Here is a 26363-nt window from a genome sequence, read left to right on the forward strand (position 1 = left end):
GAAGATTTGATGAGTAAGTTGAACAGGCAGCTGGGATTCAGTTAAGCTGGGGAGTTGTTTTGCTAGCAAGATGGCAGAACTGAAAGAGAGAACAAATTTGTAGTAGAGGGAGGAAGTCCACCTGGTCATGGGATGACCACAGACTCGCCATGCAGTACATATGTCTAAGCAACACCTGAACCAAACTCCATTCCCGACAGTCAAATTCTTTCAAAAAAGGGTCACATAGGAGACAAAAAGGGACAAAGTCTTTGTGTAAATTCTAATTTACTGCAATTCCATTAAACTTGAAGGGAACTACTTGAGTGCATTTAGGTCACTGAGCCAAATTCTCTGCTAGTGTAAATGAGTGAAACACCATTTAAATTTATGGTGCTGCCTCCATTTAGACCAGCAGAGAATTTGGGCCACAGCAGCAATGCCATAAAACAGCACCCATATAGTCCTATGCTAGAGGAGGATAGAAAATAGAGACCAGCGCTACACCGTGCAAAGTGTTAAACCATAAATGTGTCTTAGGCTTACTTCAGAGGTACATGATACAGGACAAAAGGTCTTGGGTTCCTCCAAACATAATTAGTCGCAGAATTTCACGTGAAGTTGAAAGCATCTGAATATTCCCTGGAGAATCTCCAGTGCCTCCAAACAAGCAATATGTATCCCCACTATCCACCAGTACACTGAAAAGGAGATAAACCTTAGATTAGAAGAGTCTGGTACCAAGTATCTAATCTTGCACGTTTTTCAATTAGCAGGTGTCTGTGTCTGAATTTGAAGCAGCTGTTCAACAGTGGAGCACTTTTTAAAAAAACTTCTTGTAGAAACAACACGTTTTATATTAACTTGCTCTTTGTGTTAAATTGAATTCCTGCAATGATTTTCTCTCATGATTCTATGTTACAGTGCAACTGCACAGAACTAAGAACAAATAGAAGAACAGACAAGCAATGATGCAGATTTAACTCCATTTGAACAGCCCAGCTACAACACACATTGTATTAAATCGGATTCTGACATGCGTATGTGAGTATGACTTAGTAACCCCTGCTAACACCCACTCCAAATTGGAACTATTGTCTTATTAGGTGGAGAATTGTGAGTAGGCAGATTTTTTTACTTCAGAATGGGACAGTCAAATTTTAAAGCCTCTCTACCCACATTACTGACACACCACCAAAACCAGAGAATTTTTACTTTTCACTGTGTTTATACTTTACTCATCTAGGATGAGACTGGTCAATTTCACTCCCTGGTTCTCACCCACTAGTAGGTTTGTGACACTGCACTGGTAACTTATAAACAAGGGATGAAATCTTGGCCCCAGTGAACTCAGTAGCACCAAATAAGTTGAGTGTAAATTTTACTTTGGAATCATGGGTTGTATTTAGGTCTAAATTATGGATAGCAGTCTAGTCCAGCCTTAACACATTTTAAGCACATATTTATAGATTTAAAAGTACATTTGATTATTTTCTCTTTAGCAGCAGATTTATTTCTTACTTATCAAACATTATAATTGCCAGCTGCATGCGGGACTGCTTCACTGCAGGAATTGGTATAGGTAGTTATCCTGATTAAAGAAAGGAAGACACAAATCCTGAAGAAACTCAGTGTACTCAGTCTGTAATGAGCACAAGCATCCATAGCTAAAAGACATGCTTATACTGAAAGTGGAGTCGATAAGCAGCAATTAATTCCTCACAAGCTATCATGAACAGTAATTAAATTTTCATAATCTATGGTGTTGTGTGTTAACAGCTATTATAATTATCACCATAACACCTATTATTTATACCAGGAGTCATAAGCAAGAGCATTTTAAAAAACAGCTGTTTAAACAGGAGCGAAACATTTCACAATTCTAACAGGACTGCTCAGAATACATTTCAGACATCATGGGATGGAGGGGAGCAGATAGAAATGGCAGAGCATAGACACATTTACAGAGGATCTTTATTACAGAACTAAAGACTCAAAACATAAAAGATTTTAACGATGAGGACACTGATGGAACCACCACCACTAACCGGTGTGAAATGATTCTTCTGCTGCTCCACACTCTAAGGGTTGGGAGAAGGATTTTGTCCTCTCCCCACCCATATGGGAGCCCCTGAGCAAAGCCCAGGTCTTAGTGCAGAAGGGAGAGCTATCTTCTGTCAGTAGAGGCTAAATCCCTGGTACCTTTGAAATAAAAGAATCAAGTAGGGAAGGGGAAGGGGATGAATAGGAGAGGGAAAGTACAACTAACAACTCAAGCAAATAACCACACTATGCATTCTACTTAATCAGCTTTCTGAGGACTTATTAAATAACTAGGCCACCGCCAGCTGCAGAATTTCAAATCACACAACATTTTGACACAACATAGGAAAGAAAAATTTTGCCAGTATTTCCCTCCCCAGTTCTCCCAATTAGCGGCCGTTTAAATCATCATCACTCGACCTTTTGCTGCTCAACATCTTGAAAATAATTCAGTGTTATGAATTTGTTGTTCTATTTTAAAAAGTAAACACAAACAATTTAGAAGGAGCAGGACTCCTGCAGGACAACACAAAAACATCTATCAGATGGCAATAAGAGTTTTGCTCAGTAGCACAGAAAAAAAAAATACATAGAATATAGTTAAAAGTTACTACCACTGTAGTTTACAGGCTAATGCCCAGAAGCTATGACTATTTGTCAAATTTTCAGTTGCTCATGCATTGCTTGGCCTGTGCACCATGGTCTATATCAGGGGTCGGCAACCTTTCAGAAGTGGTATTCAGAGTCTTCATTTATTCACTTTAATTTAAGGTTTCACGTGCCAGTAATACATTTTAACATTTTTTAGAAGGTCTCTCTCTATAAGTCTATATATTATATAACTAAACTATTGTCATATGTAAAGTAAACAAGGTTTTCAAAACGTTTAAAAAGCTTCATTTAAAATTAAATTAAAATGCTGATCTTACACCGCCGGCCCGCTCAGCCCGCTGCCAGCCTGGGGTTCCGTTCACCTAGGCTGGCAGCAGGCCAAGCGGGGCCTGCGGCTGGGACCCCGGCTGGCAAGGGGCCAGCAGCCAGAACCCCAGACCGGCAGTGGGCGGAGTGACTCAGCCCGCTGCCAGTCTGGGGTTCTCTCCGCCGGCTCCTGCCAGCCAGGGTCCCGGCTGCTGGCCCCGCTCAGCCCGCTGCCGGTCTGGGATCCCAGCCCTGCCCACATAGAGTGGGTACGTACCTACCTTCTCCCTGGTTCTAGCCCATTCTCTTCCTCTCTCTCTCTGCACTGAGCTGAGGGTGGGAGTGCACTGAGCACAGGGCTGGGGGTTGGAGTGTAGAGTTTGGCCAGGAGCTAGAATGAGGGAGGGGGCTCAGGGTTGGGGCAGGAGATTTGGGTGTGGAGTGCTTACCAGGGCAGCTCCCATTTGGTGCGAGGGGTGCAGGTAGGAATGCGGGGGGTGCAAGAGTCAGGGCAGAGAGCTGGGGGCATGTGAGGAGGGTGCAGGAATCAGGGCATGGAGGGCTGGGTATGTGTGAGAGGTGCTGGAGTCAGAGTTGGGGTTGGGGGAGTGCAGCAGTCAGGGCAGGAGGCTAGGGTGTGAGGAGGTGCAGGGGTCAGGGCAGAGGTGTGGGGGGGGGGGGTGTAGGGGTCAGGGCAGAGGGCTGGGGGTGTGTGGGCTAGGGTCATGGGGGTGCTCCCAGCCCCCTGCCTAGAGCGGCTCATGGCAGGGGGCTGGAGGGGATCTGCCCTTATTCCACCCCCCTTCCCCAAGGCCCTGTTCCCACCTCTTCTCCTGCGCTGCAGCTCCGCTTCTCCCCCTCCCTTGCAAGGGCCATCAGCTGATGGGTGGCAGGGAGGGAGAGGAGGAGGGGCAAGGGCAGGAACCCAGCACGCTGGGGCAAGAGGCAGGGGAGGGCGGACCTTACCTGCCCTGCAGCAACAGCCGGCAGGATCAAGCTTCTTCACCCTATCCCCGCGGGGGCGGGGGGTGGAGAAGAGCGGGCCATGGTGGTCAGGATTTTTAATGGCACGCTGCTGCCTCCTGGGGTCCCGGCCTGGGTTTGGCAGGGGGCTGAGCGGGGCCAGTGGCTGGGACCTGGCAGGCAGCAGCGTGCCATTAAAAAATCGGCACGCGTGCCATAGGTTGCCGACCCCTGGTCTATATTCTGGAATTACTGGGTCTCAAAGAGGATCTGCTGCACGCTGACTATACCAGGATTTAAATGTGAAGGTCCTCTTATTCAGGTAAAACTCTTATTTTGAAGGCTTAAGTGAGATTTAAGTGATATTTAGGCCATTTGCTGGCATTCTAAATAAGGATGAATTTCAAACAGAGTGCGCCAATCCCAGCATTTAAATTGAAGATTATTCTTTTAGCATCATCATATTATGCAGCATCTTTAAACAATCCTGCTCTAAAAAATATATTTGACATTATTCATTTCAAGAGAGAAACCTTAACTTCAGAAACACTTTACACTGTCCTAGATGCTCATGTTAACTATGATCTCTGAATTGGTAAACTAAGCACACATCTAAATTTAAGCACACGAGTAATCCCATTACATTTATTTGGCAAACCCCAATTGCCAGCTTCAAGCAGAACAGCTCCACTGTAGAAATTAATGCACATAGTCATATGCAAAGCAATTCTGCATTAGTTCCTCAGCTGCTTACTTCTCTTATACTCGTGCCTCATTTTTTCTTACAGTTGACAGTGGCTCAATCTGATTTGCATCACCTAATCCTGTTTCTCAGATTGGTGACCACTTAGTCAAAGTCAAAAAGTTTCATAACCCCTTATATTTACTCTAAAAATAAGAATAATAAATGAATCAGTGATAATGATGAACCTATCTAATTTGTGTGCGTGCGTTTCAAGGGGTAGACAGAATATTTTACCTGGAAGGATAAGAGCGTGCAAGGTGAAGAAACAAGATTTTCTTTGCTTTAGGTTGTAACAACATTTTCAACAGCTCACACCCCATCAGTTGAGAAACACCAATATAATTTATTTATTCCATTCAGAAACTAATTTCAGTGGCTCATCTTTCCAAAGAACTCTCAAAGTTCCTCTCACTCAAAATCATTCTATTTGCCCTCCATTGTACCTTCTTCACATCTGGGGGTAGTTGGTCTTTTGGGTTTTACATCAATTATGGCAGAGCCTCATACTATATTACAGAGAGGGACTCTCAGCGTTAAAAGAAAAAAAAAACCACTGATTTTTCATCTTTAACCTTACATTTTTCTACCCTAAGTATCATAAGAAACTATTTTTCATGTTTATTTATAAAGTGTAATCCTGCAGACGAATGCTGTTAATACATTTGTTCTGGAAATGGTATGGTCTCTCAATAAAATGTTTTGGATTTTTAGAAAAAATGCTTATATGCCAAGGTTGATGGACCTTCACATGTTCTAGATACCAAAGTGATCAACCAAAACCAAGTAGGAGGATTAATAAAATTCAATACAAATGAGACTAATTTGATTTTATGCATATCAGTGCTAGTAAGACTATCAGGATTTGCAAATGGACAACCAGTAACTGGCTTTATGATGATACTTACCACTTCAACTTCACTCAACTAAAGCAGACAGTAATCTTGCTAATGAAGAATATCATTAACCCCTTCATAGATTAGCCAGCTGGTGAGTTACAGGAATATTTCATTAAGCCGATAAATTTAAAAGCTGCCCCCCCTTGTAAATGATACCTACTATAAGTGCAACTATAACAAAATTTCTGTAACCAAGTACCATATTCTCCATCAACATGGAACATCAGTCATTAAATAGAAATGAAATGTACCTATCCTCCATATTCTCAATGCCCTGAAGAGTGTTTCAGTGAACAAGCACTGTATGTACTTACTATATGCACAGGAAAATAGATGTCTCTTAAATCTATTGGCATTTTTAATGTGGCTCAGAGTCAGCGGGTCAGTCTGTCTTACCACTGACCCTCAATACCATTTACAAACAGTTCAGAGTTGGAAAATTATTATTCCAGACCCCAATAAATTAAGCTATCACCTCCTCCTGAGCATCTAAATTTGTGCCAGATTTGAAAACTCTGGATCAAGACACAGCATGCATACAACTGCTATGCCTGATTTAATCACATAAATACTGTTACATGCCCATTCTATTTACAAGCGTAACACACCTAGCTGGCCACATGTTCATGCACATCATAGATTAGGCCTGCCCAAATGTGTGTCCATGCCTCAAGCTGAAAATATAGCCATTTATGTCTAGCCCACACAGCATCTTGAAAACCCTTTCTGGGCCTTCTTCACTGTGAAGTATCTTTTGAAAGCTATGAACCCTTCCCTTGGTTGAAAGACCAAGATGGAACTGATTGCCTGAATAAACTGTTTGCTTTCAGTTGGCTGACATTGCGAATGCCATCATGTTAACTCCCTGTGATGTTAGTGTTTGATATGAACCCACACAAGCAAGTAATTGCAGAGAGAAGAGATTCCAAGTGGGCACTCTGGACCCAATTCTGCACGACCTTGCACCTTGAATGATCATTGTCACCTGTGTAGAGTGAGCGTAGAACATCCCTGAATCAGAATAGGTGCCATGGAGAGGACACTAGCGCTCTACTCTCACTAGAAAAAAAAAATGTGGGTTAACTCAATTTTGCTAACTTGAGTTAATAAAACATGAGGTAAAAGCCTAGCGAAGACAAGACCGTTTACATTCTCACATCTGTTAGTAGGTTGAGATAAAGAATAAAGGAGAGCCTAGGCCTTAACTTCACTCACTAATTTGTGTGCAAAGTACAGACTACCCTGCCTTCACGAGGATTTTATGTCAAGTTAAGAATCCACATTTTTTCTAGTAAAGACAAGATGACCTAAGTGTAAGGCAGTGTAGTGTCAGGCTTCAAATCTTTAACTTGTCATGTTGTATCCTACCCCTCTACATCACAGTTTAGAGAGATTACCTTTCTCAATTTGCTGCAAGGCAGCATATAACAGGGTGGATTTTGTTTCAGTTCAGATTTGTTTTCCCCTTCAATGTGAATTCCTCTCTTTGGATGTATGTTTGTAGAACAATGCTAGTGCAACAAGTTCTTGTAGTTTGAGGCATACTCTCTAACTGCATATAGAGCCTGCTATCCCTGTTAGAACAATACAATACAGCTCTCTTGCACAAATTCAAATTAAAAACAAACATTTAAGAACAAAAATGTGTAGTGATTCAGAGGGCCAGCTGTTTGTGGCAGCAATCAGGAAAGAATCCCTACTTACAACAGGCAGCTTTGCCACAAGGTTCCAAGTGCAGTGAGGCGTTAGCCACTGCTGAAGACAGGACATCCAACTTGATGGACCCACCATCTGAGTGAATATGGCAAGTTCTATGTTCCAATTCTTTGAAAGACAAGCCACTCAAACGTACTATTTTTGTGTTTCAGCAAGCTCTCTCAGGAACAGGACCAATTTCCATCCATTCTGTGTGAGACTCTCTCAGGACAGCACCTTCTCAACATCTCAGATAATTTAGCAAAATACAGAGCTACCAATACAACCACAGCGCATGCAAATTCATTATGCAAATAGCTTTGCAGGGAGGAAACCCTTGTAGAAACAAAGCTATGGGATTAAAGGAGCTTTCTGGGATCATCAATTTACAAGCAGTGAGGAACTATAAAAGGTCAAACTTTCCATTGCATTTGGGAGGCTGGGTGCTGTGCATATCTGGATAGTTTGGTTACTGCTTTGAAGAGATGCTCAAAAAATCTCTGTATTGCTTTGAGCCTGTTGCAAAGGTCAAACCTCTTTCCAGGGAAACAGCATTTTAGAAAATGAACATAAAAGTGAACTCCAGGACTACAGAATAAAAAGTCAGAGGAGAAAGCAAGGCATGGTTTACTCACCAGGCGCGTATTAACCACAGGAAACAGCAATGCCAAGAGGGCCCCATTTAACATATGCATCTGTAACCTTAGAAGAAAGAGGGGCAATGTTATTTTCACAGCCTGAAAATTAAGTATCAAATGTGCACTTTCAACATATTTTATGTACTGTAGAATGATTTTCCATAAAGTAGCAAAAGCTTTGCATAAGCTCTGTTCACTTGAATTTGCATAAAGCCATTAGGAGTCCTTATGGCACCTTAGAGACTAACAAATATATTTGGGCATAAGCTTTCGTGGGCTAAAGCCCACTGTTAACTGTCATAAACCAGATAAAACCTCCTTAATAAATAAACATTTAAATAATTTCCTGTAGTAAGAGTGCTTTCTATAATGAGCTTTGGATTCCTAAGTGGTTTGCGCTGCTGGTCTGTAATCATGGTCATGCCAGAGGCTGCTGGAGGGTTTTTATTTGGGGAGCTTAAAATAGGTATTTCACCAAATGCCTTTATTCCTACTCAACAATAAAAATGCATGATATCAGACTAAGGCTTCAGAAATTTAAGCAGCAGCACTGTTTTTATGAGTGGTGTCTAAGTTTAAAATATAAGAAAGATTCATGCATTCTGCATTCAAACCAACACGGCAAATCTTGAGAAGGGGATATATAGGGAAAACACTATTGCAATTAAAATGCTGTATTTCCCATAACTGCAGGTCATTTCACCTTGAACTACTGTCTCATCTCACATAATAAGTGGGATCAGTCCTGTTTAAATCTGCATTACAGAAGAGATATAGTGCATATAAAGCTCCATATGGTGAACAGAGCTGGCCAAAGAATCTGTTCAGAATAACACTAGTTACAAATAATTGCATTCCCTCTCCCCCCCCCCACCCCCCCAAATAATTATTCACAGGAATAATCTCTGCTATTCCATTCAACAAAGGGTTGAATGGTATTTGTGAAATGCATTTTCCCCATCATTTGGGGAACATTTTATTTGCAAGTTATTTTCCCCTGTTCTCCAATCCCAAGACCAAGAACAAGGAGCTACACCAGCAGTTCAATTGTTTGTGCATCCTGAACCCTGCAGGATGTGAGCTGCAAGGGGGACCAAGCTTAACAACTCATCCCTACCTTGTAATCATATTAACATGCTGAAATGAGCAAGCCAGTGGCAAAAGGGCTAACACAGCCAACACATTCCTATGAAACCAAGCATGCATTGCTGTAAGATTATATTGTGATAGAGAAATGAGCATATCCTTGAGCTCAGTATGCATTTCACTCACAAAAGGAGTACATGGCTCTGTTCTCTCAAAAACCTCAGTTCATCCAGGGTTAGTCCTCTATAGGTCCTCTTGTATATCCAACTAAAACTCAAGAGAATACGAATGCTGACTGAAAGCACAGTGTGCTCTCCTCGGGCACGCAGGATCCCAGCTCAATCCAAAATTTAAAAAGAGGCAATCTGACATTCCTATGCATGGAAACAAAAGTTAAATAGCGAGGGATGACTGTCCTGCAGAAATATAAAGTTAAAACCAGGCACCAATAAATCTTTGGAAAGTTACTTTTATGTTTGCTTACAAATTCACTAACTCTTAGACCATTTTAAATTACAATTGAATTCAAGCCCACTTGCACAAACCACCTCTAGAATGAATGCAGAGTCTGTGTTTATTTTCTCCTCACCCAAAATGTCTTCCAAGAAAATGATGAGAACCACAGCTCTGAAGTGGAGCAGAGCACTGTAGCTGCTCAGGCTGGATACCAGGATTCTTGGGTAATGGTGCACTTGGTGAGAAGGAACAGGAGGTAGGAAAAATGGGACTAGCAACCCTGCAACTTGGCTAACAAAGAGAAATGGGAAGGATAGACGGTCCACCAGTGCCTGTTGCGGGCAACTGCAGAAGTGATCACCAAGTAAGAGAAGCCCACCTAATCCAGGCGAAGGATCCTTGTTCAACTACAAGAGAGATCCTGTCAATGAACCAAGGGGGAAAATTCCTCCCCGATTCCACATTTAGAGATTAGTTTACCTCTATGCATGAGCCCAACCCCATCCCTGGTCTTCAGGGCCTGAGCTGCAATGTCTACACCGCTATTTTTAGTGCAATAGCATGAGTCCTGCAAGCCTGAGTCTGTAGACCCAGGCTCAGACTCGCTGCCACGGGTTTTAAAATGCAGTGTAGACATACACACTATGTCTAAACTTTAATTTTCAGTTGTGTTTTAACACCTGTTAATTAACATGACTAAACACAAACTTTGCTCCAGGATATGTGTCTGTTCCTTGTCATGTTTAACCACTGGCTTCTAGCATCTACACTAAAATTTACAATTATCTTATTTAGCAGTATTAAAACACAACAAAAATGAGACACAAAAATCCCTGTCAGGCAAATACAGAAGAAAGTTTAAGCACTTTAAAACACAATGTTAGCTATGAACTACGCAGGGAAGGATGAACCAGTAGTTAGGGTGTTAGCTAGGGATTCGTAAGTCCCGGGTTCAATTCCCTGCTCCGTCCACGGATTTTCTGGGCAAGTCACTTAGTCACTCTGTGCCTCAGGTCCCCATCTGTAAATTGGAAATAAATAGAAGTTCCTCACAGGATTGTTGTGAGGATAAATGCATTAAAGACTGTCTGATATTATGGTAATAAGGGGTCATTTAAGTACATACAATAGCAAGCCAGCCACTAATATGGTAGAAAGAGCCTAAATGTCAGTCCTTTTAATCTACAAGGAGTAATTGGTACAATATCTGGAACATCTGTTTGTATCGTTCTAGATACTCACGGAGGAGATTTCAAGATCTAACACTTGTATATTAAAACACACTGCCCCAGAAAAGACACTGACTGCTTCAAAAAATTTAAAACATACTTTAGAGCAGAGATCCCCAACGTGGCGCTCGACGGGGTGTTTATGTGCCCCCGCCGAGTGACACTGTGTGAAAACTAGTGCCCAGCAGGGGAGAGAAGCCACAGCCCCGCACCTGCCGGGGACAGAGAACTCCGGGGCTGCAGGCTGCGAGTGCCGGTGTTCTCTGTCCCCGGCAGGGGCGGGGCCGCGGCTTCTCTCCGCATTACCCAGAACTGCCAAAAAAAAAAAAAAAAAAGCTGCTTAGACTGCTGCTGCCGGAACTGCCAAAGCGCAAAAAAAAAAAAAAAAAAAAAAACACCACTCGGACTCTGCCGCCCCAAGAATGGACAGAATGCCGCCCCCAGGCACGTGCTGGCTCCTGGAGCCGGCCCTGTAGGTGAGCATTCTTCCGCTGCACTGATACTGCTGTTTTCTCACGCTTTGCGATTTTTTTTTTTTTAAAACATTTTGCCCCAAAATGAGTCGTTCAAATAAAAGACAATGTACGTATTATTTCAACGCAGAGTGGGAGGAATCCTATTGTTTTCTTGAAAATAAAGGGAAATGTGTTTGCTTATTGTGCGGTGGTACTGTTGCAGTGCCGAAAAAACAATGTCAGACGCCATTTCCAAACTAATTACAGCTCTTTTAACACTTGCCATCCACTTAAATCTGAGTTGAGAAAGAAGAAAATGAATCAACTCAAACCAAACCTATCTGCCCATCAATCTGTTTTCACTAGACAAGTGGTAAAGTCCAGAAGTGCTACTATGGCTTCCTTTAAAATTGCTCATCTGCTCGCAAAGAAGAAAAAACCGTTTCAAGATGGTGAATTGTTGAAAGAAGCATTTTTGACTGGTACTGATTGCCTGTTTCAAGGATTTCCTAACAAGCGTGAGATTTTGTCAGCAATACAAGACTTGCAGTTATCAGACAACACAGTTACGAGGAGGATACATACAATTTCAAGCGACATGCAAACTCAGCTAAAGGATGACTTGGAAATATGTGACTGGTTTTCACTGCAGTTCGATGAGTCGACAGATATATCGGATACAGCACAGTTGGCAGTTATGGTGAGGGTGGTATTTAGTGACTTCACCATAAAAGAAGAGTTAAGTATTGCCTATGAAAGGGTGAACAAAGGGTGAGGACATCTATAATTTATTCAAATCATACTCAACATCAATTAGTATGCCACTACACAAGCTGTCTGCGATCACCACTGATGGGGCACCAGCAACGATGGGCAGCGCCAATGGATTCATTGCACTCTGCAAGAAGAATGAATCCTTTCCGAACTTTATGTCTTATCATTGCATTATCCATCAAGAAGCTTTGTGTGTCAAAGTTCATTCTTTTCAACACATCATGAATGTCATTATTAAAATAATTAACTCTATTCGAGTGAAACCTTTGCAACACCGACTTCTTAAGGCCCTGTTGGAAGAGGTTGATGATAAACAATCTGATCTTATCTTGCACACAGAAGTACAATGGCTGAGCAAAGGTAAAGTTCTTGCACGTTTTTTAAGCCTAATTCAAGAGATCAAAGAATTTCTGAAGTCCACAAATCAGAACTTCGAGCAACTAGAAGACTTCAGCTCGTTAATGGACTTGGCTTTTCTTGCCACCATCGCTGACAAATTGAACATTTTAAATCTTGAGCTCCACGGAAAAGACAAACATGTGGCTCAAATGATAGGTTCTGTAAAATGATTCAAATTAAAACTGATCTTGTAGATGTCACATATGAAGACGAAGTCTCTCGTACATTTCCCAAGTCTGAAGAAAATGGTATGTGACAGTGATTTTAACCCATCACCATGAGCAAATTCACATGGTAAGGTGAAAGAGTAACTGCCAAATAATTTAATTAATACCTTTTACATGTAAAATTACCATTTTTATCTTATGGAGTCATATATTAAGTAATATTAAATGTGATGTTTTTCGTATTATTTAATGTACAAAATAAGCCTTGAAAAATTGTTGGCGCACGCCACACTTCTGAAAACATGAATGTGCGACTGGCCACAAAAAGGTTGGGGGCCAGTGCTTTAGAGTAAGACAGACAAGACACAAGATGGAGTAAGACTGATGCTGTAACCAGCAAGTGAAACAGAATCAGATTTCTATGGTTTGCTCCATGGTTGATGTTTTAGTCATAAGCTTTATGTGTTAGCGTTCTTCCCTAAGCCCATTACTTGCCTGGCCCATTTCTTGACATTCTCCCTCTGAGCAAACAGTCAAGTTACTAAACAGAAAGCTATATTGACCTCAAATTTAAGTTCTTTGAATGCACAGGGCACTGGAATGGGACTCAGGAGACCTGGTTATACTCTTGTGGCATCATTGGCACAGCCACTGGGAGTCACTTCACCTCCATCTCCCCTCATGCCCTGACTATTTAGTCAGCAAGCTTTTGGGGACAGTGGCTGACCTTTACTGTGTTTCTACTATATGTCTACTACAGTGTGAGCCCAGTTATGGTTAGCAACTCTAAGTGCTACTCTAACTTACATAATTAAATTTCAGGAACAGGACAAACATTCACACCAACAAGCTTATCTTGACCTGTGAGCAAGAAGGGGCAGAGGAGATAAGCCCGCAAATCTCATTGCTGAAAATGCTAATGCTAAAATCTCATTACAGCAAGAATCCCAGATTCTCAAATAAGGACATCCATACAAACCAGAGCTGACAAGGAGGTGAATGACTAAAAGGTAGGATCATTTTTGAGCTCACATCTGTGGCTTAAACAGTAGGAACGTATGTATCATTAGAAACCAAAACAAAATTTTAGCCATCTGGAAGCCAGTATTAGATTTTTACACTAAGGTGGGCTGCCACCCACAGGCTAGAGTTTCTGCTCATTATCAGGTTGACTAAAAGCATCTAAGAGTTCTCAGAAAATTGTTTTATATAGCTACTGCGGAGATTGATGTTGTACAGTCAATTAATGCCACTAATGATCCACATGGAAATGCAATAACTTCTTGTTCTTACATTTCACAGTACTTGAACTGGACCGAGACCACTTAGACTTTATTTCACACAAGCCACTACAGCCATCAGAAAGTGAGGTTTTACAGTCTCTACCCAAACTGAGCTGGACCAGAAACAATGACCATGGGGTACAAGGATATGTATCCTGTTACAAATCTCAAGTCACACAGTCCCCTGGACAAACTCATTAAAAATCCTATCAGGGCTATTTGGTCTGTCCCCTTTTAACATATCCAGTCACTTTATTATAAACACTTTACCTTTTATCTCTACAGGCAATATCCTGCCATCCTTACTCAGGCAGAACTCCTGTTGAAGTCAAGGAGTAAGGACTGCAAGATTTAGCCTTATATAGCAAGGGTTCAAAGACATGCTATTTTATCAATCAAACTAATATGGAAATTTCACAGGGATTCATGCTAACAGTTCTAATAACCTTGACCAAAGAACATGGAAACTGCATTTATCACTGTAGGTTCTCTCGAGTGACATACCGTAAGGGATAATCCAATTACACATATTCTTTCCTTTGGACTCTGTAGGGACAATGTTCAATTAAAATAAAAATGTCTTTGCAAAGCACACCATAAATCAGTTACTGTGATTTCAAAAAACACACAATACCAGGCACATCAGGGTGCAAGAACAGCTATTACCAGACCCAGGAAAAAAGGTGGTTTTCGTTTTTAAAAAGAAAAAACAGTTCTGATTGAAATTGGGGGAAATCAAATCAAGTTTTTTTTTTTGAGACTTTGCACTGTGTTCAGCAATCCAAGAGCCAAAGCCAGTGTTCCCTTAAGAAAGTCTACATGTTCACATGGCGAAAGGAAAAGAGAAGGTCCATGCACAAGTGTAAGCAGATTCTATTATAATATAAAAAGCTAATCCTAAATGCAATAAAGCAGCCTGATATCTGGCCATTAGAGCACAGAAAGCCCTCCAAAGAGTAGACCACCCACATTCCTCTTTTAAAAATTCCATCCGCTCATACCACTTAATTTTCAGAATCCCCACTTCTTCCAAACTGACACACAACCTGTGAAATTAAAATACTAATTTTTCCTCTCTCTCAGAGGCAGGGTTTTATTGGGGTCAGGACACATCAAGATGGAGACTGCAAGAGGAAACCAAATCTTAGGCATCAGTTACAGAGCTGATCATTGGCAGAGGACATGTATTTTGCATACAAGAGACTGTAACTTTTGCCTAATTTGGTACACCCAAGACCACACAATAGAATCCATACAGTGTTCACTCCCTTCTCCTGACTGCATTTTGTTTTTGAATTTGCTGCAAGTCATCCACATAAGAGATTCCCTTGGAGTCAATATGGCATTTTGAAAGCCTATTCCCTGATATTAAATGTAAAATGTCCAACAACTCTCACAGTGAGCATTCTTTGTGCAGACACTTGCACAGTAATTAGCAATACTAAAGACTGGGTGTTGAGAAACAGAAAAGGTTACTAGCTGGGGCAGAAAAATCACGTTACTAACTCTTTCCACTACCCCACTATTGTGCTGGAACGTCACACATTCTAGGCTCTGCCAATATGTAAGGAGGATGACTAAGAACTACCACTTCATTTTGAAAGCTCTGGCTTCACCACCAACTCTCCATGCCACCTTCGGCAAGTCACTTAGCCTTTCTTGTGCCACGGTCTCCCCATCTGTGAAATGAAGAGAACGTGATTTACCCAGCTTTATAAAGAGCTTTGGGAATATTTGCCAAGCCTGGCTCAGATGAATGCTGGTAGTCCTTTGAGATCCTCCAGTGTACACCACTAATGCTAAGTATTATTGTTATCCAACAGGAATACTTAAAAGCTCCTTATGTATACCAAAGCCGTGCTCCATGAGTTTACAGCGTAACGTCACACCAGATTAGACTCAAAATAGGCTTGTAACAGTTTTACGGACACTGGGAAGAGAAAGTTTTATTTTTCTGTTCATGTAGCAATAGAAAATCAGCACAAATCAGAAAGCCTCTGAAGAGACGCTATCTATGAAAATAATAAAAAAATAATAAAAAAATAATTCCTCCCATTACTCTCCTCCCCTCCTCCGCCTTCCCCCAATAAAAACAATTAGCTGAGAGTATGGGCATTACATCACTCTCCACCTGCACTTTGAAAAAATACAATTCTAGAGAAAACATGAAGCCCACAGTCCTAGCTGAGCTTGACCCTAATGGCGGAGAAGGAGAAGAGCAAAACTGGCTTTTCGCTTTTCCTATGCTGGAACTGCCAGATGTTAATGTGGCCCGTGGCACAGGATAGAGTAGCCTGTTGGCCTCTCTAATTTGTACCCAGCTGCCCAGGACAGATGGGCCGTTGCCTCAGCAAGATACAGCTCTGAACATGCTCCCTCCCTCAAAAGGAGGTGTGAATTGCCACAGCAACTCTATTCCTGCTCTAGATTCCCCAGTGGAATTCCCAGGGATCCCTTACAGCAGAGGTTCTCAAACTGTGGTCTGTGGACCACGAGTGGTCTGCGAGCTCCATTCAGGTGGTCCGTGGATAGTTCCCTCTAAGGTGTGCACCTAGGCGGCCACTCACGAGAGAATGAAGAGCCACCCACCTAATTAGTGGAGCTGCTCAGGTGTGGCTCCACTAATTAGGTGCTGGGACCCTGGAGAGGACGCACAGGTAAGGTGAGGTGGTGGCCTTGGGGGGAATAGAGGGTAGGTGGGTGGGGACAGTGGGGTGAGAAGAGGGGGGCGAGGGGGATTTGGGACGTGCAGGGCTGCGGCAGCCAGAGAGGGCACATCAATCGCATTAGAAAGGTAAGACTACTGATTTCAAATATGAGTTGTGTGCTTTTATTTGTAGAACCAAAAACAAACGTTAATTATTAAGTTTTTTTTATATAGCACTTTTATCCAAAGCGCTTTACAATAGTTAGCTAACGGTACAAGCAACATTTGGAAAGATCATTAAGTGGTCCGCTGAGACCCTCAGCAATTTTCAAGTGGTTCACGAAAAAAAAAGTTTGAAAACCACTGCCTTACAGTATCTTTGTGGCTTCATTACGCTGTATGCGTAGAGCAACAACGAATCAGGTTCATTGCCTTTCAACTGCTATAGGTTACGTCTACACTGCAATTAGACACCTGTGGCTGGCCTGTACCAGCTGACTCAGGTTCATGGGGCTCAGGATGCAGGGCTGTTTAATTGCAGTGTAGATGTTTAGGCTCAGGCTGCAGTCCAAGCTCTGGGACCCTCCCATCTCGCAGGGTCTTAGAACCCAGGCTCCAGCCCAAACCTGGATGTCTACACTGTAATTCAGGGGTTCTCAAACTGGGGGTCGCGAGGTTATTACATGGGGGGTCATGAGCTGTCAGCCTCCACTCCAAACCCTGCTTTGCCTCCAGCATTTATAATGGTGTTAAATATATAAAAAAGTGTTTTTCATTTATAAGGGGGTCGCACTCAGAGGCTTGGTATGTGAAAGGGGCCACCAGCAGGGCCGTCCCTACCCATACGCAAAGTACACAGCTGCGTAGGGCACCAGGAAATTTGGGGCACCACATTTCCTGGTGCCCTGCGCAGCTGCGTGCTGTTCCAGCCCCTACCCAGTCTCTTCCCCATAGACCCACCCTCTACTCTGCCCCAGCCCCGCCCCCACTCCACCCTTTCCCCAAAGCCTCTGACCCCGCCCCGCTCCTTCCCACCCAGCCCCACCCCTTCCCTGCAGACTCTGCAGCAGGGCAGGCACCCAGCACTCACTGCGTGGTAAGTGGAGTGACCCGGCCCCAGCCCGGTCCGTGCCGCCAGTGAGTGCTGGAGGGCGGGTTCCACCTGGCCCCCAAGCCAGCCCCCGCCCCCCGGCGAAGGCCTGCCCCATCCCCAGGGGGGGACTGCGTAGGGCCCGAGAATAGCTAGGGATGGCCCTGGTCACCAGTACAAAAGTTTGAGAACCACTGCTGTAATTAAATAGCTCCATAAGCCTGAGTCAGCTGGCATGGGCCAGTCATGGGTTTTTAATTGCAGTGTAGACACACCCAGTGGTGAGCTGGAACCGGTTGTTAAATTTAGAAGCCCTTTTAGAATCGGTTGTCCCACAAGCACCCACTGGCAACTCCCCGCCCCACGCCCGGCCCCAGCTCACCTCCGCTCTGCCTCTTTCCCTGAACGCACCGCCCCACTCTGCTTCTCCACCCCCCCCCCCCGGCTTCCTGCAAATCAGCTGTTCGCGCAGGAAGCCTGGGAGGGCTGAGAAGCAAGCAGCGGCTTCGCGCTCAGGCCCAAGGAGGAGGAGCGAAGGGGAGCTGGGATGGGGGTCGGGAGGGGGGCATGAGGCGGGCCGGCCGTGCCACAGCAGGTAACCCAGGGGGACGGAGAAGCAGAGTGGGGCAGTGCGTTCAGGGGCGGAGGCGGAGCGGAGGTGAGCTGGGGCTGGGCGCAGGGAGCTGCCGGAGCACCCATGGAGTCAGTGCCTAAGGCGCCACTTTTCATATGATCAGTGGGGGGAGCGGCCATTCCCCCTGCTTCCCCCCTAGCTACGCTACCCCGTCCCTAGGAGCCAGAGGGACCTGCCGGATGCTTCCTGGGAGCCGCCCCAGGTAAGCACTGCCGGGACTCCCCACCTCGCCCCACGGCAGGTCCCTCTGGCTCTTAGGAGCAGGGCGGGGTGGGCACCCACTACGGTGGCCCACGAGACCCTCCTGCCCGGATCCGGGGGCAGTCAGGGGACACGGGTTGATGGGGCAGGGCTCAAATGGGGGGGTGGGAGCCACAACCCCCTCATGGGGTGAGGAGGGAACCGGTTGTTAAGATTTTGGCAGCTCATCACTGGACACACCCACAGAATCCCAGCCCTTTCAAATTCCTCTTGCCCTGCAGAGTGAGTTCCAATGAACGGTGAACTCCTCCAATACATAAAAAATTACAATGCCCCCTCTCTGAAAAAAAAAAAGAAGGAATTTTAAAGGGCCAGGACTGTGCACACTTGGACTTTGAGATCAGTACTTATTGGGATTTAAATGTGATGATGTTAATCGTTGCAAGAATGTCATTGTCTTGCATTTTGGTAACTTACGGCTTCCATCTTAAGTAACAACAACAACACATAGCTCACATATGGTGCTTTAGATCCATAGATCTCAAAGCACTTCACAAATGGAGTTAAGTTACATTATTTTACAGATAGGGAAACTGAGGCACAGGAAGGTGACGTGACTTCCCCACGTTACTCAGCAAACCAGAGGCAAAGCTGGGAATAGAACATAGGTCTCACAAGGCCCAGTCCAGAGCTCTCTATCCACTGGGTCACATTGAGTTTCTTATTGGAAACCGAGTGTTACTGCAAAAACTGCTAACTTTCAAGTTAGCACCAGTAAGTCATGTTTTAAAAAAAAGAAATTAAGCTTTAAATATTTGTCAATCTGTTTGAGCAACTGGTAAGAATTTTGGTACAACTATTTAATGTTTAACTCTATCTTTATGGCATTTAGAATGATCTGTTAATCCTATAGAGCCTGCAGAATGACGTAGAGGAATTAATACATTTTAAAAAATGGTAGGGGGAGATAATCAAAGGGCATAAGGCATGTGATGTAGATTAATCAGTGCAAGAACACCTGCATCCATCACTGAGTTTGATGAGTCACTGCCTATTGCTAGAGACATCAAACACCCTTAAAATACAGAAACAAGTTTAAGTATGGCAACAAGCCCTGATTTAAGTCATGTACACTTTCAGACAGCCTTCTACTTTTCATTCCAGCCAGCTCTGGGCTACAGTGCACGACACACAGAGCCCCGATATATAATTTTAAAACATAGCTGAAGTCAAAGCATTACAACCTATATACATTATGCAAATAGATAGGAAAGCAGTAAGAGAGAGAACTGATGTTACCTGAACAGAACCATTGCACCACGACATGGGGGACAGGCGAGGAGAAAAATCTGAAATATTAAACAAAAAAAGCTGGTTATCGATATGATTTTTTAAAAATTAATTTCCTCAACATTTCTCTCCTTCTCCCACATGTCACAGATAGTCCATCCAGTCGGAAGTTGTTCCAGCTACAGCAGGCCTTTGTACCAGGAAAGGGTTTAAAAATATTATCAAGCTAAAGATTCCACGCCACCTTCACATAGATCTGAACAGCAAAAGTGGCATCTAAAACTTCATTTCCCCAAGTCCAAAGGGCTCAAGTCTGATGTCCAGGCCATCTCTAATGCTCCCCCATTACAAGAGCTCCTCAAATACTGTTGCTGTGCAAGAGCAAACTACATCATCATTATTAATTATTTCTACTGTGATAGCTGCCAGAGCTCCAATCAGCAGCAAGGCCCTGTTGTGCTAAGCCAGGGATTCCCAAACTTGGTTAGCGGCTTGTTCAGGGGTAAGCCCCTGGCGGGCCGCGAGACGCTTTGTTTACCCGAGCGTCCGCAGGTACAGCAGCTCACAGCTTCCAGTGGATATGGTTCACCATTCCCAGCCAATGGGAACTGCAGGAAGAGGTGGCAAATACTGCAAATACTGAAGTTAGTTATCTAAGGCAACATGGTGACTTTCCAAAGCACTGGTATGAACTGCAGCAATAAATGGATATACATTTCCTGAGATCCAGGATAATGCAGTGATACTGGAACAGCAGACAAGGTGGGTAAAAATTGATGATTTTTAAGAACAAAAAAAAATTGGATTTTTTAGTTTAAATTAACTATAGGTTTATTTTTTTAAAGAAAATCAAATTTAATATAATTTAAAATTAAATTTCAAATTGACAACCTATGTTAAGACCTAGCCTTCTTATAATATATTAATATAATTTAAATTAAATAAAAAAATGATATTAAGTAGTACGTATTTTCTGCCAAGTTTTAAAGACAGTCAAATTACTCAACTGGTGGAAGTTGTAGTAAGATGAGGCCCTGAAACATAAACCCTTGGTATCAGGTGCCTGAGGCCTGAACCAAAGGAATGGTCAAGACTTTGTTAACATAAAGCAAAGTTAGCTGTGAGCCACAGGCAGGCCCTGCTCAAAAAAGTTGGCAAGAAGAAGGCTGCTCATTGGATGTATACACATATCTAAAGGGTATCAAGCACTAATAGGATAAACATGGACCAGGATGGCAACAGAACAGTCCGGTACAAACACAATCCACAGAAATAATGAGGAACAGGCTGACCCATCCTAAAAGACAGGCTCAAAAGGATAATATGACGGATAGACTTGTTGGTTCGAACCAACATGTACTAGGAGAGAGGCAGCACCCCAACACACAGAGTGACTGTACCTCGATACATCAGGAGTGATGTATAACTTGTTTGTACCTGTGTATAAGAATGCAACCCTGAGTGGATGTCTTTTTCTGGCCTAGGGGGCAGTGGAGAATCCCACCACTGACTGAACTGGTCCATTGTCAGGGAGCACATATGTACTAGCAGAACTGTAGACATCTGATCCAGGGAGCTAGAGACTGTTTCGTTTGGCAATAAACCTGGCCGGATGCCTTCGTACCTTATCAGAGTCTGTGGTCATTGAGTGGTTCACTCGAGATCTGCTGTGCCAGCTATCTGTGCAGAGCTGGGACAGCACACAGGGAGAACACACACACACACAGCCAACTGTTATCAACATTGAACAGAGTAGAGCACCACACCGGTGACATCTGACAACAGATGTCACTGACAAGTCACCCAGGACCTGAGTCTCTAAACCAGCTTTTGACAGAAGTAGCCTATTCTGCAGGTGCAGTAACAATATTTTCATCTCGGTTTATTCAGTCAATTAATTCAGTTCAGTCAATTAAGAAAACAATTGGGAGTTGAAAAAAGCAGGAAAGCTTGTTTTCTCTGTTCCAATCTATGAATAAAAACTAGGTATGAGAGGATGACATCTACTAGTTCTAAAGTCATCATCCCCCGGTGCTGGAATTCAAATCCAATTGTTCAAATATTTTGCATCAGCAAATCTTAACCAGTACACAAAGTGATTAATATCGCTAGCGGAAAGAAGAATTACATTTGAACACCTATTGCCTTCTGGTGCAACACACACAAGCACCAAACTAGCCAAGATCTTAATATAATTTGGACTGCAGAACAATTCAACTTCATTACTTTGCCCTCGTGAATAGAGAGCATCAGTGGAAAATATCTTCTATTTGGTTAAAAGGAGGATCCAATGACTTCTTTTGTTGCCAGGCCAGTACTCCAAATATCAAATTGCTCTATGTGAGAACTCTTTCTCTGAAGTGAAATATCAGGTATATTCAGCAAACATACCTCTCTCTGGTGCTGCAGGGCATGCCTGGTATATGCACCTGGTAGATGTTCAACTTAATTACTACCAGACCATGACCATGCTACAGCAACAGTGGGAAGGTTAAACAACACAATATTATGAACTGTGTCATTAGAGTCTGAAAGTGAGCCTTTAACCAGACAGCTATTGGTACAGTGAATATTTGGATTCCAATGCAGGTTTTTAACAGGGTAACATACACTGGATTATTCACTCACCCAAGTTATTTGCTTCATTCATTCTATCAAATGAAATAGTCTCAGTTACTGTTTGGAGCATTCAAAATCTCATCCTAGTCAGCAGACAGAATGTTTGTGGTTGCAAAGTACAAAAAAGATATCAATTAAATTTAAATGAAAAGGCCTCAAGTCACTTACTTACCAAGAAACCTCAAAACCAAATGAGAATTTCTTGCATTAAAAAAGCAAATCATCTCACTTCATTATGTTAATGATCAAGTTAATCCAATGGCTGCGTAGGAACAGTCCAATAACTGATGCTTTGTGTGCAGAGGCAAAAAAAGGAGCATACTTCTTAGATGATATTTTCCCGCATATCAGCTGAATAGCATATAGCCCCTGTAGGACTCTCTCACATACACACACACACACACACCCCCCCAAGGATTAGGCAGATTCTGCTTTGAATTAAACTTTCCAAAATGGGTTTAGTGGCTGCATTAGCCTACTGTCTGTACCGCAAAGATACTCATGTTGCACAAGGGAAATATTAAAGTACTAAACTAGCTCCATGGCCTTTTATCGTATTTTATCCCAGCAATCTTGACATGTTATACAAAGTGACACAGACAGAAGAAAGTTCTTGAGCAGAGCAATTGGACACATTTTAAATCTATCCCAAGACACTAAAAAACCCAAAACCTTAAAGAGCCAGCGCTCGGGGCAGGGCAGGGGCAGTGCGCAGAGCTGCCGTGTCTCCGCCTAGGAGCAGCTGGGACGTGTCACTGCTTCTGGGGAGCCACGTGGAGTCAGGTAGGGAGCCTGCCGACCCCGCACTAACCGGACTATAAACCAGAATTTCAATGAAGATCAGAAATGCCGGTTTATAGAGCTTTCTGGATGGTAAAGTGCCGGATAACACAGCTTTTACTTTAGTAGTTAAAGCCATGCTGTTGCCCAAGTGTGGTAACTTAGTCAATCATTCTGCACAGGTGTAATTCATAAAGTCAAAATGGCTGAGAACTTAAAAACTGGACAGTAACACACCTCAGATGTGATGACTGAACCTGGTGATACTCTAAACAAAAAGAGCTCTCAACCATACTTGCTGCTATTTCCATTGCTTCACACTGACTCAGACATTCTAGGTTTCAAAGCGACACCGACAGAGTGACTATCCTGGCATATTATACCCAGGATCAGCTGAGACTTGAACTCTGGGGTTACAGCTCCAAAAGCAAAGACCTCTGTCACTTGAGCTAAAGGAGCACTCTCTCAGCAGACAGCAGTTGTAGGTCTTTTATCCTGTCTCTGTTGACCACAAACTAGGGAGCAACATTATACACATACAAAACCAGTGCATTACACACAAACTTTGGGGTGTTTAAAGTCTGGATCCAAATCTGAATCTTGCACTTCGAGTATGGTTAGAGAAGCGCTCAAAACCAAAAGGGTGGTGGGTCCTCTGGGGGAAAGGCTTGATTTTTTCATACTGCAATAGAAGCCTTCTTTTCATGTTACATTTAAGTTTCTATGTAACGAACTTTCCTCTTTTTTAAACAAATAAATTCATTTAATTTAAGTGGGCTCTATCATGCATTGTTTTCAAAGAATATCTAGGCACTATAACAGCTTTGTTGGCACTCTCAGCTGGGAATGAGACTTCAGTAGTTCAGCAGAGGCCACAAAATAAATTGGCAATAGAAACTAGACTACTTTACCTGCACCCTAGCAGTGGGACTTTGATGAGGCAGTGGAGAAAAGGAGTTTGCTGTGGCCACTCCACAAATGGTGTGTTTTCTGCATCGGTACAGTACCTAGACCTGCCCCAGGACTTTTCCCCAGCACTGAAATACATACACAGTTAAGATTCTTCCATTTAGTTCAAACTTGTTAGAATACAAAAATAAACGATTAAATTATGCAGCAGCCATTTTCTAACATATCCCTCGAGCATATTAAATTCAATACAAGATGGAACATGGCAAAGGCACTAGGTTAGAGCCTGAGCACCTGCCAAGGAGTTGAATTTGTAGGAGGGAGATCGGAGGATGGATTTAACTCAATCCCTCTTGAGCAGCTAACCACTTTGCACCTTGTAAGAATGTGCCCCTAACAAAACCAAGAAAATGCCTCAGAGAAATAAAAGACTAGTCTGAAAATCTGCCAACTTGAAAAAAATATTCAGTTTGCCAAGCCAATGTGTTACCTCAGGACCCAGTTAGTGCCTTCTCCTTCTGCAGGTGAGAAAGACAGACACCGCCACTACCACCACCACAAGGAACTGAGAGCAAATCTGACTGATATCCGACAAATCTTCAAATCTTCATACGTGTTTAAAAAGTGACATTTCTTCAAAGGTATCAACTCACAGGTGAAATGCTAATATGATTTTTTTTAAATGCTTGGGGTTGGCAATATTGCTCACTTCAGTGAGAACTGAGGGTATTCATCACCTTATAGGGAATGGTCTTTCTCCAGCCTCGTAAGAAGCCTGTGAAATAAAAGACACATTTAATTTACATCCAGGTCTCATCTAATGGAGACAGTGAATTGATGTTTTGACCCATGGGGACAACTTCCCAAATGACAGAAGCTAAGAATCCTCTAAAGAATATTTTGTCAAAAGCTACTGGCCAAGGACAGATTCTCTGACACAGCAGATGGTACAAACCACCCGCAAGATATTCCAAAGCTTGCAGAGAGTATTTTTTATTTTGTTATTTTAAAGAAGCACTGGGTATTCTGCACTGATTAGTGTTGTCATAGCCATACAATTCACAAGTTAACAGTTCAATATGTTAAAGCTGGTTAACACACTAGAAGCCCAATCATTCATGAAAGGTTAGAGAAAGCACAGCAGAGATAGGGGAAGGACAGCAGAATTTTGATAGGAATATGTATTAAACTTCTTTTAAATGCATGTTATCTATGTGAGAGCTCAAAATGGCTCACTTCAGTCAATTGGGTTAATTTCTACTTTGCTTAATTATGCACAGTCTGTATTTTATTTACCAATAAAGCATATTAAACCCTATAATTAGGCACCAAGACTCCTGTCCCTGCAGTTACACAAGCCAATGGAATTACTCAAGTGTTCAAAGCTAAGCGTGTGAGTAAGGTCTTGTAGCACTGGGGCTATAATCACTGTTTTCTTAAGAGGGATGTATCACATTTGCACAGTACTGTCTTTGGAAGAGCCATTTTTAAAGGAAGCATCAGATAGAGACTAAACATTTCACATCACAGTCCAAAATTTTAAGGCAGCCTCAGCCCCTGAAAAGGAGGGTTCATGAAAATAGATGATGACCGAAAATTTTCCTAGCAATTCCAAGCCATAGTAATATTCTAATTAATTTACCTTTGGTCATGCATACAAACTTCACATACCTATTTCTTAAAACAAGAGAGAGTCCTAAGCTAGTGATTGGGGCACAGGACTAGAGGTCACCAATTTATGGCCATAAGGACTGACTCCCTATCTGACCTTGGGCAAGTCACAAAGATTTATTTTGTGAGTTGCTGAGCAAATCCAGAGCGCCCTCAATTCCCAGTGATGTTGAGGATACTGAGCACCTCTCAGAAGGACAATGCTCAGCACCTTGCAAGATCGAACTCAACGTCTCCCCTACAGATGCCCCAACCATTCAGAAGTTAATGACACTCCTCCCACTGCACACAGAGGATTGTTAGGATTAATGTTTGTAAAACACTGAGTAATAACGCTCCTAGCATGTTTCATCTTTACGCTAAACATTACACACTTCCCCACTCATGTTTAGTTATTGCTTCCTTTGGGAATTTTTTAATCCCTCAAACTGCGGCCCAGACCATTCTTCCCATGGGGACCATGACAACTTTCTGGACAGTACTTAAAGTGCCTGGATTTTCCTCTAGCCACCAAGCACATTAAAATTTGAAGTACATTTTCTTACTTGCATTTGACAGAGGGCCTGTAATTTCCCTCCCTTGCTAAGCATTAGCAAAAAAGTATTCTGAAACAATATTTCTAGCCCCTTTAGTTTAATTTAAAAATGTATTTTGAACTGATGGTCTTAATGGTAGGAATTTATCATTGTGGTCCCATGTACCTTGTGGTTTTGTTTCCCATACACTGCATGTTTAAATTGATAGCAGTTTGGCAGAAGGCAGATGTCACTTGAGGAGTAAAGTTGATGCCACATGT

General features: G+C 42.8%; 1 protein-coding gene and 1 long non-coding RNA gene across 3 annotated transcripts in view; one reads left to right on the top strand and one right to left on the bottom strand.

Annotated features, from left to right (window-relative positions):
• Positions 1-26363, bottom strand: part of TMEM164 (transmembrane protein 164) — an 84849-nt gene that overhangs the window by 22380 nt on the left and 36106 nt on the right. The window contains exons 2-3 of the mRNA XM_007060148.4: positions 19598-19647; positions 7875-7941 (exon numbers count right to left, since the gene is read on the bottom strand). Of these exons, the coding sequence (XP_007060210.3) occupies positions 7875-7941; positions 19598-19647 (117 nt within the window). The remainder of the gene's footprint in view (positions 1-7874; positions 7942-19597; positions 19648-26363) is intronic.
• Positions 831-25492, top strand: LOC119567056. Of its 2 annotated transcripts, none has more exons than XR_005226766.2 (4): positions 831-1023; positions 13383-13453; positions 19739-20350; positions 24421-25492. It is a non-coding gene; the product is annotated as an uncharacterized LOC119567056 (long non-coding RNA). The 2 variants fall into 2 exon arrangements; XR_006283549.1 differs by lacking the exon at positions 831-1023 and adding an exon at positions 9176-12570.

Source organism: Chelonia mydas, chromosome 9 (genome assembly GCF_015237465.2).
Source record: "Chelonia mydas isolate rCheMyd1 chromosome 9, rCheMyd1.pri.v2, whole genome shotgun sequence".
Classification (NCBI taxonomy): domain Eukaryota; kingdom Metazoa; phylum Chordata; order Testudines; family Cheloniidae; genus Chelonia; species Chelonia mydas.